General features: G+C 41.5%; 2 protein-coding genes across 2 annotated transcripts; one reads left to right on the top strand and one right to left on the bottom strand.

Moving 5' to 3' along the window:
- Positions 1 to 49: 49 nt before the first annotated feature.
- On the bottom strand, positions 50 to 2,166 carry otud1 (OTU deubiquitinase 1). The gene has a single exon (XM_008280800.1). The coding sequence runs from the start codon at positions 1,927 to 1,929 to the stop codon at positions 622 to 624; it is 1,308 nt and encodes a 435-aa protein (XP_008279022.1). The 5' UTR covers positions 1,930 to 2,166; the 3' UTR covers positions 50 to 621.
- A 4,480-nt stretch (positions 2,167 to 6,646) lies between these two features.
- On the top strand, positions 6,647 to 11,505 carry tgif1 (TGFB-induced factor homeobox 1). The gene is made up of 3 exons (XM_008280799.1): positions 6,647 to 7,109; positions 8,809 to 9,038; positions 9,859 to 11,505. The coding sequence occupies exons 1-3, from the start codon at positions 6,992 to 6,994 to the stop codon at positions 10,525 to 10,527; spliced, it is 1,017 nt and encodes a 338-aa protein (XP_008279021.1). The 5' UTR covers positions 6,647 to 6,991; the 3' UTR covers positions 10,528 to 11,505.
- Positions 11,506 to 13,281: the final 1,776 nt, after the last annotated feature.

The following is a 13,281-nucleotide window of genomic DNA, read 5'->3' as shown; positions in this document are numbered from 1 at the left end:
TTGCAAATCCGGCAATGAGAATGTGAGTTAAATATGAAGTCGTTGCAAGTCAGGATTCTTTAGTATTTTATTTTGAAATATTTTGTTAAATCACTAAAAAAAAAAAACAGGAATATTTGAGAAAGAGACAAATCAAACTCTCTGAACTAATCTGATAGGATTGTGCAAAAGAGAGAATCTATACAGATATTAAACAACGAAGCTATGAGGGGGGAAAAAATGCAGCCCAGGTCTCCCTGTATTCGAAAATATTATATTTGGCAATTGCCAAAGTACAGGCATGATAGAAAAATAACTGCCAAGAAAAGGCAAATAAATACTGTACACTCCAAAAGCACTTTTATAGCCGCATCTGAACAGCATCAAAGTATTTCACTCATGTCAACATAACCCAAACTATCGAGAAGAACAGCCTCACACACTTTCAAACACTTTCAGAGACATCTAGCGCTAATCTGGAAATGCTGGCAGATACAAAAACCAAAGTATGTGCACTGCACTTCTTTTCACTCTGGATATAAATCTTATAAAAAATAATTTCAAGCATGTAGAAACCGAGCAGAGACGACAGTTCTGCAGTCTTCTTTAACAGTGTACAGCCATTACATGTCAGTATGTCTTTCACAAAGAACCGTTCTGTTCAATGTACATTTTGGATAATGAGGCTGCCATCGACTTTGCCAGCTCCTCGTCTCGTTTCCTCTGCATGTGTGAGTTCCGGCACCAGTCCTCATACTCCGGGTTGGGGAGACATCGGTCCAGGAGGACGTCGTAGTGACCGTTGCTGAGCCAACTCAGCCAGATGGCCGGCTTGGAGGCGTCCTCCTCCCCGAGATAGTGCACCATGGTGGAGACGGTGGGACTCTCCGAGCTGCCCCCCGTCGTGAGGTGGATGTTGACGTTCAGCATCTGGCTCATGGCGAGCAGCTCGGGGTATCCGGCCCAGGCGCCGTCCTGCGCCGCGTTGATCAGGAACTCGCCCACGTCCCCTTCGATGATGGGGTTGAACTCGTCCAGGTGGTCGGCGATGTGGTGCACCGTCTGCTCCCTCAGCTCCCCGTGTCTCGCCTGGTCCCCGTACGTGGCCTTGCACACGGCTCTGTACAGACAGTTGCCATCTGGAATGACGTGGTACCTGTATTTGAGCCTCTCCTGGAGGTACTTGTTCTGCTTCTCCACCTCGGCCAGGTAGCGGGCCACTTTGTCGTTGGTTTCCTCTTTCTCCTGGCAGGTCTGAGGAACAGACTCCTGCAGAACGCTGAGCTCAAACCCCCGTCTCTCCTCTGATTCTGGAGCAGCTTCACCACCGTTTATTTCACTCAAGTCCTCCTTTGTGGGGTCTTCAGGCTGAGCTGCCCTGAGGGGAACCGGCTCCTCTTCAGGCATTGAAGCCCATCCGTTGCTTCTGAAGGTGGCATCAGTCAGTGAATCTGCATCATCCTCACCTGAATCTCCCACCACCCTCTCGTATCCTTCTATCCTGGGGGCAACAGTGATCCTGTTGAAGACGTGTTCAGGGAAAAGTTCCTCAGTCCCATTCCTCAGATGATCTATGAGATCCACCAACACATCAGAGTCAGCCTCCCCATTGTGTGGCCGAGGAGAGGGCGGCTTGGACTCCCTCATGATGTGGACAGGCACAGACCTCTCCACTCCATCAGGTCTGCGGATTAATATCTCAGCGGTGGACGTGAAGTAAACTGGCCTCAGGGATGGAGCCTCGTAACAAGAAAAGGCAGGCATGTTTGCGGAAGCCTCTGGATCGCCGTTGAGCGCCGGAGCTGTGTCTGCTGGAGTAAACCTCGGCCTGTCAGCCTCGCAGGAACTTTGCGCTGCGCCGTTCAAGCGCTCGGACGCGGTCGACAAAGTTATTGTAACTTTGCGAGACGACCTCGGGTAGTGTGTCAGCACACTGTTGTACAGCTGCATTTTGAAAGAGTCCTTTATACCGATCGCCGCAGCCGCGCTGTTACGGAAAGATGACAACAACGGCTAAAAATACGCTCCATGTCATCGACAACAGTAAAGTTGTAGGCACCGTTTCCATGGACCGGAGTCCTGTCGGCACCGACACCAGCCTCCGTCCACTTTAGCCTTCTTGCGTCATTTGCAGTCGGGGTGCCTCCCTAATTTTAGACTTCAAACTGTAACCAGAGCCAGCCACAGCTACAACAGCGTCAAGCCGCACAGAGGCCGACACACAGGGCCTCCGCTGGAGACACACAAAAATAAAACCCTCAGTTTATACAAGGATCCATCTTCGTCTTTGATTGTATCGCAACAATGAATTAAAGTGACTTTTTTGACTGTTTTTTTCAATTTTACATTGAAAAGTGAAAAGTAAACCTCTACAAAGTAATGTAAGTTATGTATTGCCTAAAATGTAAAATAAATAAATAACTTGTGTACCACTTTTTAAAAACATTTTTTTAACCAGTAATGTACAAATAAAAAATGTTATTTTAGTTTCCTGTTTAGGTTATTTACACATATTAACTAGTAAAACCAAAAATAAAAAATAAAAATAAAAATTGCTTTACATGCCATCTATAAAATAAAGGCCAAAACTGTAAATAATGTTCACGCTAAAAATCTGTACTTTTATAAATTAATTCCTTTCTAAAGTTTTACTGTAAAATTACACTATTATTATTAATATTGTTGTTGTTGTTGTTGTTGTATTTAAATTAACAAAAACATTATTTTATAGATATTTGTGCTTATTGGTCAGAAAAATAATATATATTAAGAATTTGAAAATGTTAAATAACTTTTTTTAACTGTTATTTTCACAGACTTTCTCGGTTTTGTTAAATTGCATTTAATAACTTGTACAATCACAGAATAAAGTATTCATCTCCTCGTGATATTAAATATATGAACTTTAATAAATAGTATTTCTATTCTTTTACAGTGTTTGACTGTAAAACATACCGTTCTAAATCAGCAAAGGTTCTATTTTACAGATATTTGCTGATATTTGTAAGAACACAAAAGTGATTAATAAATGGTGCGTATTTTTAAACTGATATTTTACTTCTTTTTTGAATTATTTTTTATAAAAATACAGAGAACATCTAATAAAATTACAGAAAAGAAATATAAATTTACACGTGGATTGCACAAAACAATGACGTCAACAGACATTACCGTAAAACTGTTTTACTGAATTTACATCCACTAGTTGTCAGTGTTTTCACAGTTAGTTTTTTTTACAGCATGCTCCAAACAAACATTGAATGACCTAATTAAAATCAGTTACCTAACATGGCTAAATGAGCTGTGATCTTTGGACGTTATGAAACCAAGTGGTTACTGTTGGTCTGCGCTCAACTCCAGACCAATAAAGTGGCAATAAAACAAACGAGCACAAAGTTCCTATTCAGTGTAATTAAACGTCTTCCCCAGCAATGCGTCAAAACATTATAAATTACTCTATTGTGTTTTTATCAGATAAATGAATCTACTCTATTTAACAATAGTTTTATTTTTTTAAAAGGAAAACTTCCTTTGAGTTGTGTAGCTGTTGCTGAGCGGCAGCAGCTTGACGCAGCTCTTCACTGTCAGTCCTGACTGAAGCAGTGAATCAGTGTGTGTTGAAAAATGTGAAGGATTTGATGCGTCACCGTCCACTTTGTTGAGTGATAACATGTGAAACAGTAGCGTGTCCTGGTAGTCAAATGATCCAGGCTGTTCTTCAGGTCAAACGCTTTATGAATTTCTATAAAAAGGGTTGTGTAACTCAAGTTATTTCCAATTTAAACATATAAGATTAGTCACTAACAAGCCCAAGTGGACAATAGTACTATCTAGATCTGGAAAGTATTCAACAAAATCTGTCATTTTAGAGAATTTTTGCTTTTTATTTTACAGATTTTTACATATCTTTAAAAGCAGTAAATGAAATGACAAAAATTGATGGTGAATTTACACGTCTTATGTAAGATAACATTAACAACCTGTCCTGTAATGGATTTTCATATGCATACATATGAAAGGCAGTTAAAAGATATTTACAAAGTCACCATATTTGTGCAAATGTTTTCTATTATTTAAAAGATTAGGCTGTAAAATTCAAGTTTAATGCGCATGTAAACATCCTATTGAAGGCCATATCGATACACGTGATCTCATGTCAACCTAAGGCTAGAAAATGTAATTTGATTACCAAAAATGACCTCATTTCAATGAGATCTGAGTTGTTTTAGTTGTTCTACTGTGTTTTTCGGCGCCCAAGCTTTGGGAATGTTACAGTTTTTTGTTTGTTTGGGGTTTTACAGTGGACATTTAACAAGAGGCTATTTTACGTCTTCTCAAAGCTCACAAAATGTATTGATCACATGTAAAAATAGGTAAAATGACAAATTAACAGATATTGTTTTGAATTTAGTGAAATGAATGGTGAAAGGAATTAGCTCCCATTCGTATGTCAGGACGGCAGCTAAATAATAAAGTAAACTAATACTACAAACGTTATAATTACAATTAACAACAACACATATTGTTAAAATTACTTTGAAATTTGAACCCAATATTTGATGGGAGTGATTCCGACTGAGTGGCGGTAGCAGGTTCTGGCAGGACAAACTGCTCACATGTCTATTTTTAACACTTTGTCTGTCTGTTTGAACTTGTCTACTGTGAAACACAGTCACACTACTTGTGTTTGCTGTGAACGCTGGTGTTTAATATAGACATTACCCAGTGGAGTCAGTTACAGATGAAGCTGTAAAGACATTTACAAGAAAAATCCGGGAATTATATACTAATTTTAAAACAGACTATTTGTAGTGGGAGACCTTTTGCATTTCTACATGTTTGTTACCTGGAATGAAATATCAAGGGTGGAATGTAACTAAGTAACAATGTAACTAATTTTAACTACTTGTAATATTTTAGATTTTTACACTAGAACTTTAGACTGACAGATTCAGTTACAAAAGTTAGAATTTTTTGCCCACAAAACATAAAGCAACAACAACCACAGCTTGTAAAATAGGTTTTGTTATGAATTAAACTACTCTACAGTTCATACAACTGCCGCCGAAACAATTTGTTGATCAGGATTTTTTTTTCCTAAAATAATATTAGCAAGTATTTTTGCCAATTTGTCATGTAAAAACCTTCCATGTCTCCATCTTTATTCATCTGATTTACTGCTTTTCTATTTTAATTATTTTAATAATTTTAATGTTTAAAAAAATCTAAAAGAAAATGCATATTTTAATAATTTGACCTTTTTAAAAAAATAATTATATTAAGGTTTCAGTGGCTGATTAAACATAATAAGCGAGATCAAGAAGAAGTTGTGACGACATTTCTCTCTATTATCAGATTTTTTGCAAACTAAACCATCAAATAAATTACTAGAGACAATAATTAAAACAGTAGTTTACAATGTGTTCCACTGAAACCTACTACAACAGTAAAACCCTACTGTTTTTTTTTTAAATAAAATAATAATAATCTAATACTGTATCATGGATTGTATTTATATTTCTAATACTTCGAGCTCAATTTCCGAATTTTACTGACTTTAAATTGAAGGTTTTATTTGTAACAGAGTATTTTTACAGAGTCATACCAGTGCTTTTATTTTAGAGGAATTCTCCAACTGTAGAATGTTATTAAAATGAGGCATTTGTTGATGTGTCTTATAAATTATTTTCCAATTTATCAAATACATTTTATTTCCTCTGAGGAAATGCTTATTTAAAAAGTAGATAAAACATTGTTATTTCCTGTACTTCTCTAATCAAACTCTATTCCCCCCCTTTTTTTTGTCTTCCTTATGTTTGGCACCACAACAACCAGTAGAGGGAATCCGAGCACCTTCACGTTTGACGTGTGCTGCGTTCAGGTGCACAGTACCGCATGCGCGCACACGGAGGCGACATTTAGCTTCACTTGAGGGGGGAAAGAACCGAACGCCTCGTCTGGAACAAATGCATGCAAAGAGACGATGCTACAGCAGCTGTCGCAAGGTTGTGCACCGCATACAAATGAAGGCATTGATCGCTTCCTTCAGCCCCTACACTGTTGTCTTTAGTAACCTGGACCGCTGCTCTAACCTCCAGCTGGCGCAAGGTTGGATCAATAACCTCGCTGCTTCTGCTGCGTTCGCGTTTATACTGTATATTAAGACGTTTCCTCATTCCTGAGCACTTTGGGTAATATTTCAGCTTGAAATGACACCAGTGGAAAAATTCAGCTTCAACAGAAGGAAAAAAAAAAAACATGGGAGGAAGGAGGGGGGGTTTACAGTAGTAAATTACGCAGGGGGCTGGCTGGCTCGTGTGATTGTAAAAATAATGTAATTATCTCAGATTGTGGTTGTGCATTTATCTTTAAACACACAAAGAAGAAGTGCAACACAGATAATTTTGCAATAAGTGAGATGAAAACCGCAGATAAGAGGAAACCGCGCACCCAGTCAGAGGCATCCTTTGCAATAATGTGATTTTTCATTGTGTTTGTGTAGGTGTTACCACGAGGTCCGCAGTGCTCTCCAACAGCAGCAGCAGCCTGTTGTTGTTGTTATTGTTGTTGTCATTCTGGCCGCGCGCTTCGATCACCAACGCTTTTCTATGCGCCATAGTTTAATAAACAAGGTGCTAATGCGCATTTTTTTTTTGACTTTGTTTTGAGGGAAGGTGGAGGAGGAGGAGGGTCTGCAGCGGTTAAAGCTTAGCCAGACTGTATCCATGTCAGTGGAACAAGCCATGCTGATGTCAGAGATTTCTCCTCCGCTCTCCACGGTGGGAGGATCTCTGTGCGTTGAGTCACGCAGCTGTCAAAGATAGCTGTCACCCAGTTTCAGGATCAAACACACAGTCAATGAGAAAAGGGGCTTTGAGCCGAAGGGACGCAGAGATCTCAGGTAACCCTCGAGTCTCCGAACGAGGAGAGGAGACGCATATACGCGCGAAAAGAAGAAGAAGGAGAAGGAGACGGAGGAGGAAGAAAAAAAATAACAACAACAAGAGTTTGGATGATTTTTTTCCCTCGGATATTCGGATACACGCTGGGGATATCTGGAGAAGATTTTCTGGTGCGCTTGACGAGGAATAAAGTGGGACGTTTTCGCACGGAGATGAAGACGAAAAAGGGTAAGGAGATTTTTTTTTTAAATGAAGTTTAATTAGACTAAAAAAAAATTAAAAAGCGTTCAAGACGATTAACAGAGCGATTCCCCCCTCATATGCAAACCACGCAGTCTATTGTTTCCTTTCCAGACATGACAGGGGGCTTTTTTTCTGCCATGTGCTGGCGCTATGTCAAAAGTGGTTTTTAGCTAGCTTTCATCGTCCGTGGCGATAAAAGACTCGGTTTTTGTTGAAGTTTCGCCACATTAGCTCACTACTAAGTCGTGTTGTGTCTCGTAGCCACGGTGTAATTAGCCTCATTAAAAAAAACTGAATTAAAAAAGACGCTGGAGATAATTTAATTAGCTACATTTTGTGACGAACTTTTTAAAAAATGTTTGTTTGTAGCTAAAGTGAAGCTACAAGTGAACTGAATTGGGAGTTGAGAAGTGTTACATTGTTTTCCTTCCCTCAACCTGCAAGCGTTCAAAATCGCTACCTTGTGTCTTTTTATCGCTTCCTAACATCTTCAAAAAAAAAATTGGATTAAAATCCAAATGTAGGCTAATGTTCATCCTGACCTCATTGTGGGAAGTTGCTGCTGCTGTTGCTGCTGCTGCTGCTGCTGCCTCGCTGCATTCACGGACCTCGTGGTGCAGCAGAAGCACAATAGAAAAACCCCCTAACAAGTTGGTTGAACTCACAAAGCGTCTTCGTCTGGTTACAAGAAGGGAAAAAAACTAAACGGCTCTCTCTGTGTGGTTGTAATGTATCGAGAAAGGGGGTTAAGTTGTCTGGGGAAGTTTTTATTTTTTATTTCTGCGAGCAGAAACTTTTGAATTGCATACAAAGAAGCACGCAGCCCTGGATTCTTTTGTTTAGTCTGGAGACGCTGATTTGCAACAGGTCTCCCCTCCCCCTTCCCCTTGCTCTCCAGCCTACGTAATTACCTCATCCTGTTGGCCGCTCAGACTTGGGAACTTTCTGAGTCCTTTCCCACTAGTTTTTTTTTTCTTCTTTTAACCCCACTAGCAGCAGCAGCAGACTGACTGCACAAGCTTGTAGATTAAATATCGTGTTTTCATAATGGCTGCCTTTGCACAGGAGCCCAGGTGTACTGTATTCACCTGAACGTCACATCTAAAAAGAATTCCTTATGTGGCATCATGTACTGAAAACTGCACTAAACTAGGCTTTAAAAGGCAGTTTACAAGTGTCACTCTTTCCCCTCCCTTTTCATTCATCTTCATGGTTTAAGGAAGAAAAAAAAATGCTGCTCTGTAATCTGTGTAAATACACTGCTGCTGTTTTTCAAAATAAAATCTGCCTTTTAAACAAGTGATTGTTTCTGTGGAGTAGACCTGGCTTGTATTTGTTGAGGCAGGTTTTATAACTGACACAGCATCAGACCAGCCTTTGTGACGTCCCCCCCACCTCCGCCGCCGCCCTCCCTCTCTCTCTCCCTCCCTCCCTCCTCCCTCCTTCCTTCCTCCTCCCTCCTCCCTCCCTCCCTTCCTCGCTCCTTATATGAATCACATGGCTGAACTTGACAGCTTGCTTCTGACACATCAGCTGCCTCCCAGACAGCTTTTGGTTAAACGGCTGCGGCACACGGCGGCCGGGATGCCGAAGACGGGAGGGTAGCTGACTTTAGAGGATCTGTGTTCTCTCCTTTGTCCTGTTTTCTCACACACTCTCTCCCCCCCTCCCTCTTTCCATACAGGTTTGATGATGCTGTCAGGGAGCGAGACAGACGACGAAGACAGCGTGGACGCCCCTCTGGACCTGTCGTCCAGCGGCGGGAGCAACGGGAAGAGGAAGCGGCGAGGGAATCTGCCCAAGGAGTCGGTCCAGATCCTCAGGGACTGGCTGTACGAGCACCGTTACAACGCTTACCCCTCGGAGCAGGAGAAAGCCCTCCTGTCCAAGCAGACTCAGCTCTCCACACTGCAGGTACGCGCACAGATGTGACAGAAAAAGTTGCGATTACCTAAGCCTAAAGCTGCCAGTAAACCCCTTAGAGTGTAAACAGACCACTGTAAAAGTCGGGAGGAAACGAGTGTCAGCTTGACTGAATCATTTCCTGGCTGGATGGCAAACAAAACATGACACATAAACAGTGAATTGAAGGTCATCCAAACCAGCTTGATGTTGCAACATAAAAGTCTATGAGACAACGTGAGTAAACTCACTCCCTGTGTGCTGTGGGCTTGGCTGAGGCGCTTGGACAGGAATTTCCCTCCCTCTAGCCCCTTTCCATCCCAGCTGTCTGGGAACAATGCAGAGTCATTTACATAGTTAGAGCTACAAGCCTCCCTGAGCCAGTTACGACTAGCCTGGAGGACTGAGGAAAAAAAAGAAGAGAGATGACCGTGATTACTGCTGACAAAGGAGATTAGTTTTTATAGAAAACTCCTTATAAATGCAGGATTAAGAAGTCCCAAACTAGTGAAGAAAGTTAATGTTTAGCTGATAGTTTGAGGTGCCATAATAAACTTTGGCCTAAATTTCTGAGGTCTGCTTTTCACCTTTCTGTAGTGCTGTAATGAGAAAAACAGGAAATACTAACGGTGTGAAATACACAGCCTGTGGTGTGAAATATCAGTGTGTGATAGGCCGGGTTTCATTTTGATTTTTCTATTGAAAACATATGCTACACCTGGGGATACACGCACCAGCCAGATTTTCTTTCAAATCGCACGACACAAACGCAGCCGAGCCATGCGATGCAGCTTTCTCACGGCGGGGGGATGTTTGTTGTTTTCTTTTCCAGGTGTGCAACTGGTTCATTAATGCACGGCGGCGACTTCTGCCAGAGATGCTGAGGAAAGATGGCAAAGACCCAAACCAGTTTACCATCTCCAGGAAAGGTAGCAAGGCCGGCGACAGCTTCTCCGACAGCTCCCAGTCCCCGAAACACAGCAGCCCGGCGGCAGGTACGGAGGAGAGCTACGACAAGCGCGTCCTCCACCCCTCCAGCTTCGAACCCGCCACGCCCGGCGTCCTGAGGAAGGCGGCGTCCCCGTCCCTACCCTCTCCAACCTCGGCGTCCCCTTCTCCAGGGCTCATGCCCACCCGGCCCTCCGTCATCTGTCACACCACTGTCACCACAGCAATGCAAGCCAGCCCGACCGCCCCCCACCCCTCCGTGCCGGGAATGAACTGCGAGAGGGCGGCCGAGCTGCTGCAGTCCGTGCAGGCTCAGGCGCTGCTCCGGTGCCGGGAAGAAGGGCCGGGCAGCCAGCCGCTCCCCACCACTACCACCATCCTCGGCAGCAGCAGCATGGAGGGCAACCTGAGCCCCCGCAGCGGGCTCTTCAACACCCCTCCCCCCACCCCTCCAGACCTCACACAAGACTTCAGCGGCTTCCAGCTCCTGGTGGACGTGGCCCTCAAACGGGCCGCGGAGATGGAGCTGCAAGCCAAACAGCTGGTCTCCTAAAGGAAGGAGAAAGTGACAGAAGAGGAGAGACTGACTTTGCGTCTCGACTCCTCGGTCCCGGTGACTTTGTCTGCACGTAAACAGAGAACAAATCCACACGAAAAGCCTGATCATTTCTATTTTTGGTATACCAATCAATATGATGAGGATTGTTTTTTTATTGAAAAAAGAAAAAAAAAAAAAAGAACTGTATCGAGGTGCCTTGGCTGTAAGTTGTTTATTCATTTCATATACATGCGTATGTATCTACATGTGTATTTTATTTGCACACAGGGACCAAAAATGTTATCAGAAAAATGCTGCCTGTCTTTATGTCTTTCCATTATACTGTATATCATAGTAGAGGATGGAGCAGTCTTCCTTCACGGACCAATCGGACGGGATTGGTCGCACCCACACACGTTTACTGTTTAGCATTTCAGAGATCAGTTCATGATTGGTCTGCCTCGTTTGTTTGCACACTAAAGGCAGAAGAAGGTCATCTCAGTGTCTTAAACATACTTTGCTCTTGGCATCTATGACAAACTTATTCACTACTGTAGTAAATGTTTGTGTTTCATGAGTATAGTTTTTGATTTTGTAATTTACTTTTAGCTATTTTAAAAGGAAAAAAAAAAACCTCTATGCTTTTTTTTTTTTGTTACTCTTATCTCCCCACCAAGGGATATTTCAGATGACCAATGTAGCAGGTTCTTAGTCTGAGCCTTCATCCCATCACTCAGCGAAAACGACGGCCAGTGGACTGGAAAATTAAAACACTACAGATGTCTTTTTTCTGCATTTGCTGTTTTACAACCTGACAAAAGACAGCATTTTTTGAAATCACCAAAAAAAAAGCATTTTCATGTATAATAGGACCATGTGTATAGTTAATGTGACATGATGCCCAATGATGTGATTTCTTTTCATACTGTGCAATGTTTGTGGCAAAAAGGGGTCACATGGGATTCAAATAAAGTTTTGTTTTTCTACATCTCAGAATTGATCTTTTTTTTTTTTTTAATTCGAGTATTTTCCCTCCTTCAGATCACTTAACTCTAACGCACATTTATACAGGCTGTATTCTTGTAAATCCTGCTGAACTTTGCCAAGATTACAGATTTATCCCTTAAGGATGAGAAGAGTGTATTGAGCTAGAATGTTCGGTAAATAAAAGACGGGAATACGGGAGGACAGAAATAGCGTGGCGTTCATGTCTTTTCCACAGGCATTCAGAGGCATTCCTGTGTGTGAGAGGTTTACAACAGCTCCTGCGAATTAGCATAATCCTGCATAAATTAACACGGGCAAACAGCAGACGTCAACAGTTTCTTGCCAGCGGGGTTTTATGTGTGTCTACGTCTCAATAGAGTCAATGTAAGGCAGCTTACAACCGAGTACGTTGGCTCGTTGGAAGAGGAGGCAGACAGCTGTTCCCTTCTGGTTCTTCTGCAGACTTAAAGCTTCTCTATTGGCCTCAACAGGATTTGTTGTCTATATTTGCTAAGACAGGCACCCTTTCATTTATTATATTCTCCTCTGAAGGCAGACAACAGTTTATTTTCCTGATTCGATAAGAATAAATAGGAGCGCTCTTTTATCCTTATAAAGATGAGCTCTAATTATGTGATCTAGCTGATGTTCTCTAATCAATTACCTATAATATGTAACAACTGAGGCCATTGATGGAAGCTAAATAAATAATCAAGTGCTTGTATTTCAATTTTAGGCCATTTTATAGCTTTTCTCTACCACATTTCAAAGGGAATATTGTCCTTTTTTCTCCACTGCAGTTATTTCACAGCTAGAGTTACTTAAACATTACTAGACAATGGTTTTATGTGCAAACAATTGTGTTTTATTATTAGATATAAAGTGATTTTTCTTTTTTTTAAACTTTGGAGAACACATTGAGGGACAGCCCTCATCTACATGACATTAAATGCAGATATACTTAAAATTATATAATATAAAAACATGTCAATATGAGATAAAAACAATACAGTAATTAGTAAAAAATATATAATAAATAGTTAAATTCAGAAGCGTTTGATCAACTATAGCTGTAAAGAAGTCTGCTTCCACCTAAATTATTTAGTTAATATTATATTAAATCATAAAATATATAATATAAAATATATAATATAATGCTGAGTATTATTATTATTATTATTTTTTAAATGCATAAAGTACTTTTTTAAAGAATTATTTTAATGCAAGACTTTTACCTAAACTTATATTTACACTGACTTTAGTAAAAGATTTAAATACTTCTCCCACCACTGGTTTGGATCAAAGTTTTCTAAAAGGCAGCAGCAAAATAATCAGCTGAAAAATCTTGCTTACTTATTGCCTTGTCAGTGTCAGGAGCTGCCCCTGCCAGTCACCAGCAAGCATTCAGAATGCATTTTTCCACCTTTGGTCACATGTTTTCTGTCAAAAGTGACAGCTCTGGTCTCGTGGCGGGGGGCTGGGCTGAATCTGTATGATGTAATCGCTAATAACTGTTTAAAACAGACCTCCAGGCACACAGTAGACAGTTGCAGCCCACCACGGCGGACCATCTGATGGGTAGATTGACCCAGGGCCAGGCCGTGCACAAAGACGACACCCCCGCCCCCCACACACACACCCCCTTAACCCCAACTCTGGCCACCGAGACCAGCGTGCCTCCCCCTCAGCATGACTGATGTGTGAATGACAAATCACCAGAAGCTGCATGTACAGGAGCGTCAAGGCTAAGCCAAGGCCAAAAGTGCTGTCTAATTATGGGGA

The sequence above is a fragment of the Stegastes partitus genome, unplaced genomic scaffold, assembly GCF_000690725.1.
Source record: "Stegastes partitus isolate 25-593 unplaced genomic scaffold, Stegastes_partitus-1.0.2 Scaffold210, whole genome shotgun sequence".
NCBI classification, from domain to species: Eukaryota; Metazoa; Chordata; class Actinopteri; family Pomacentridae; genus Stegastes; species Stegastes partitus.
Note: the sequence above shows the minus strand (reverse complement) of the source record. Positions and strands in the feature narration are given on the sequence as shown.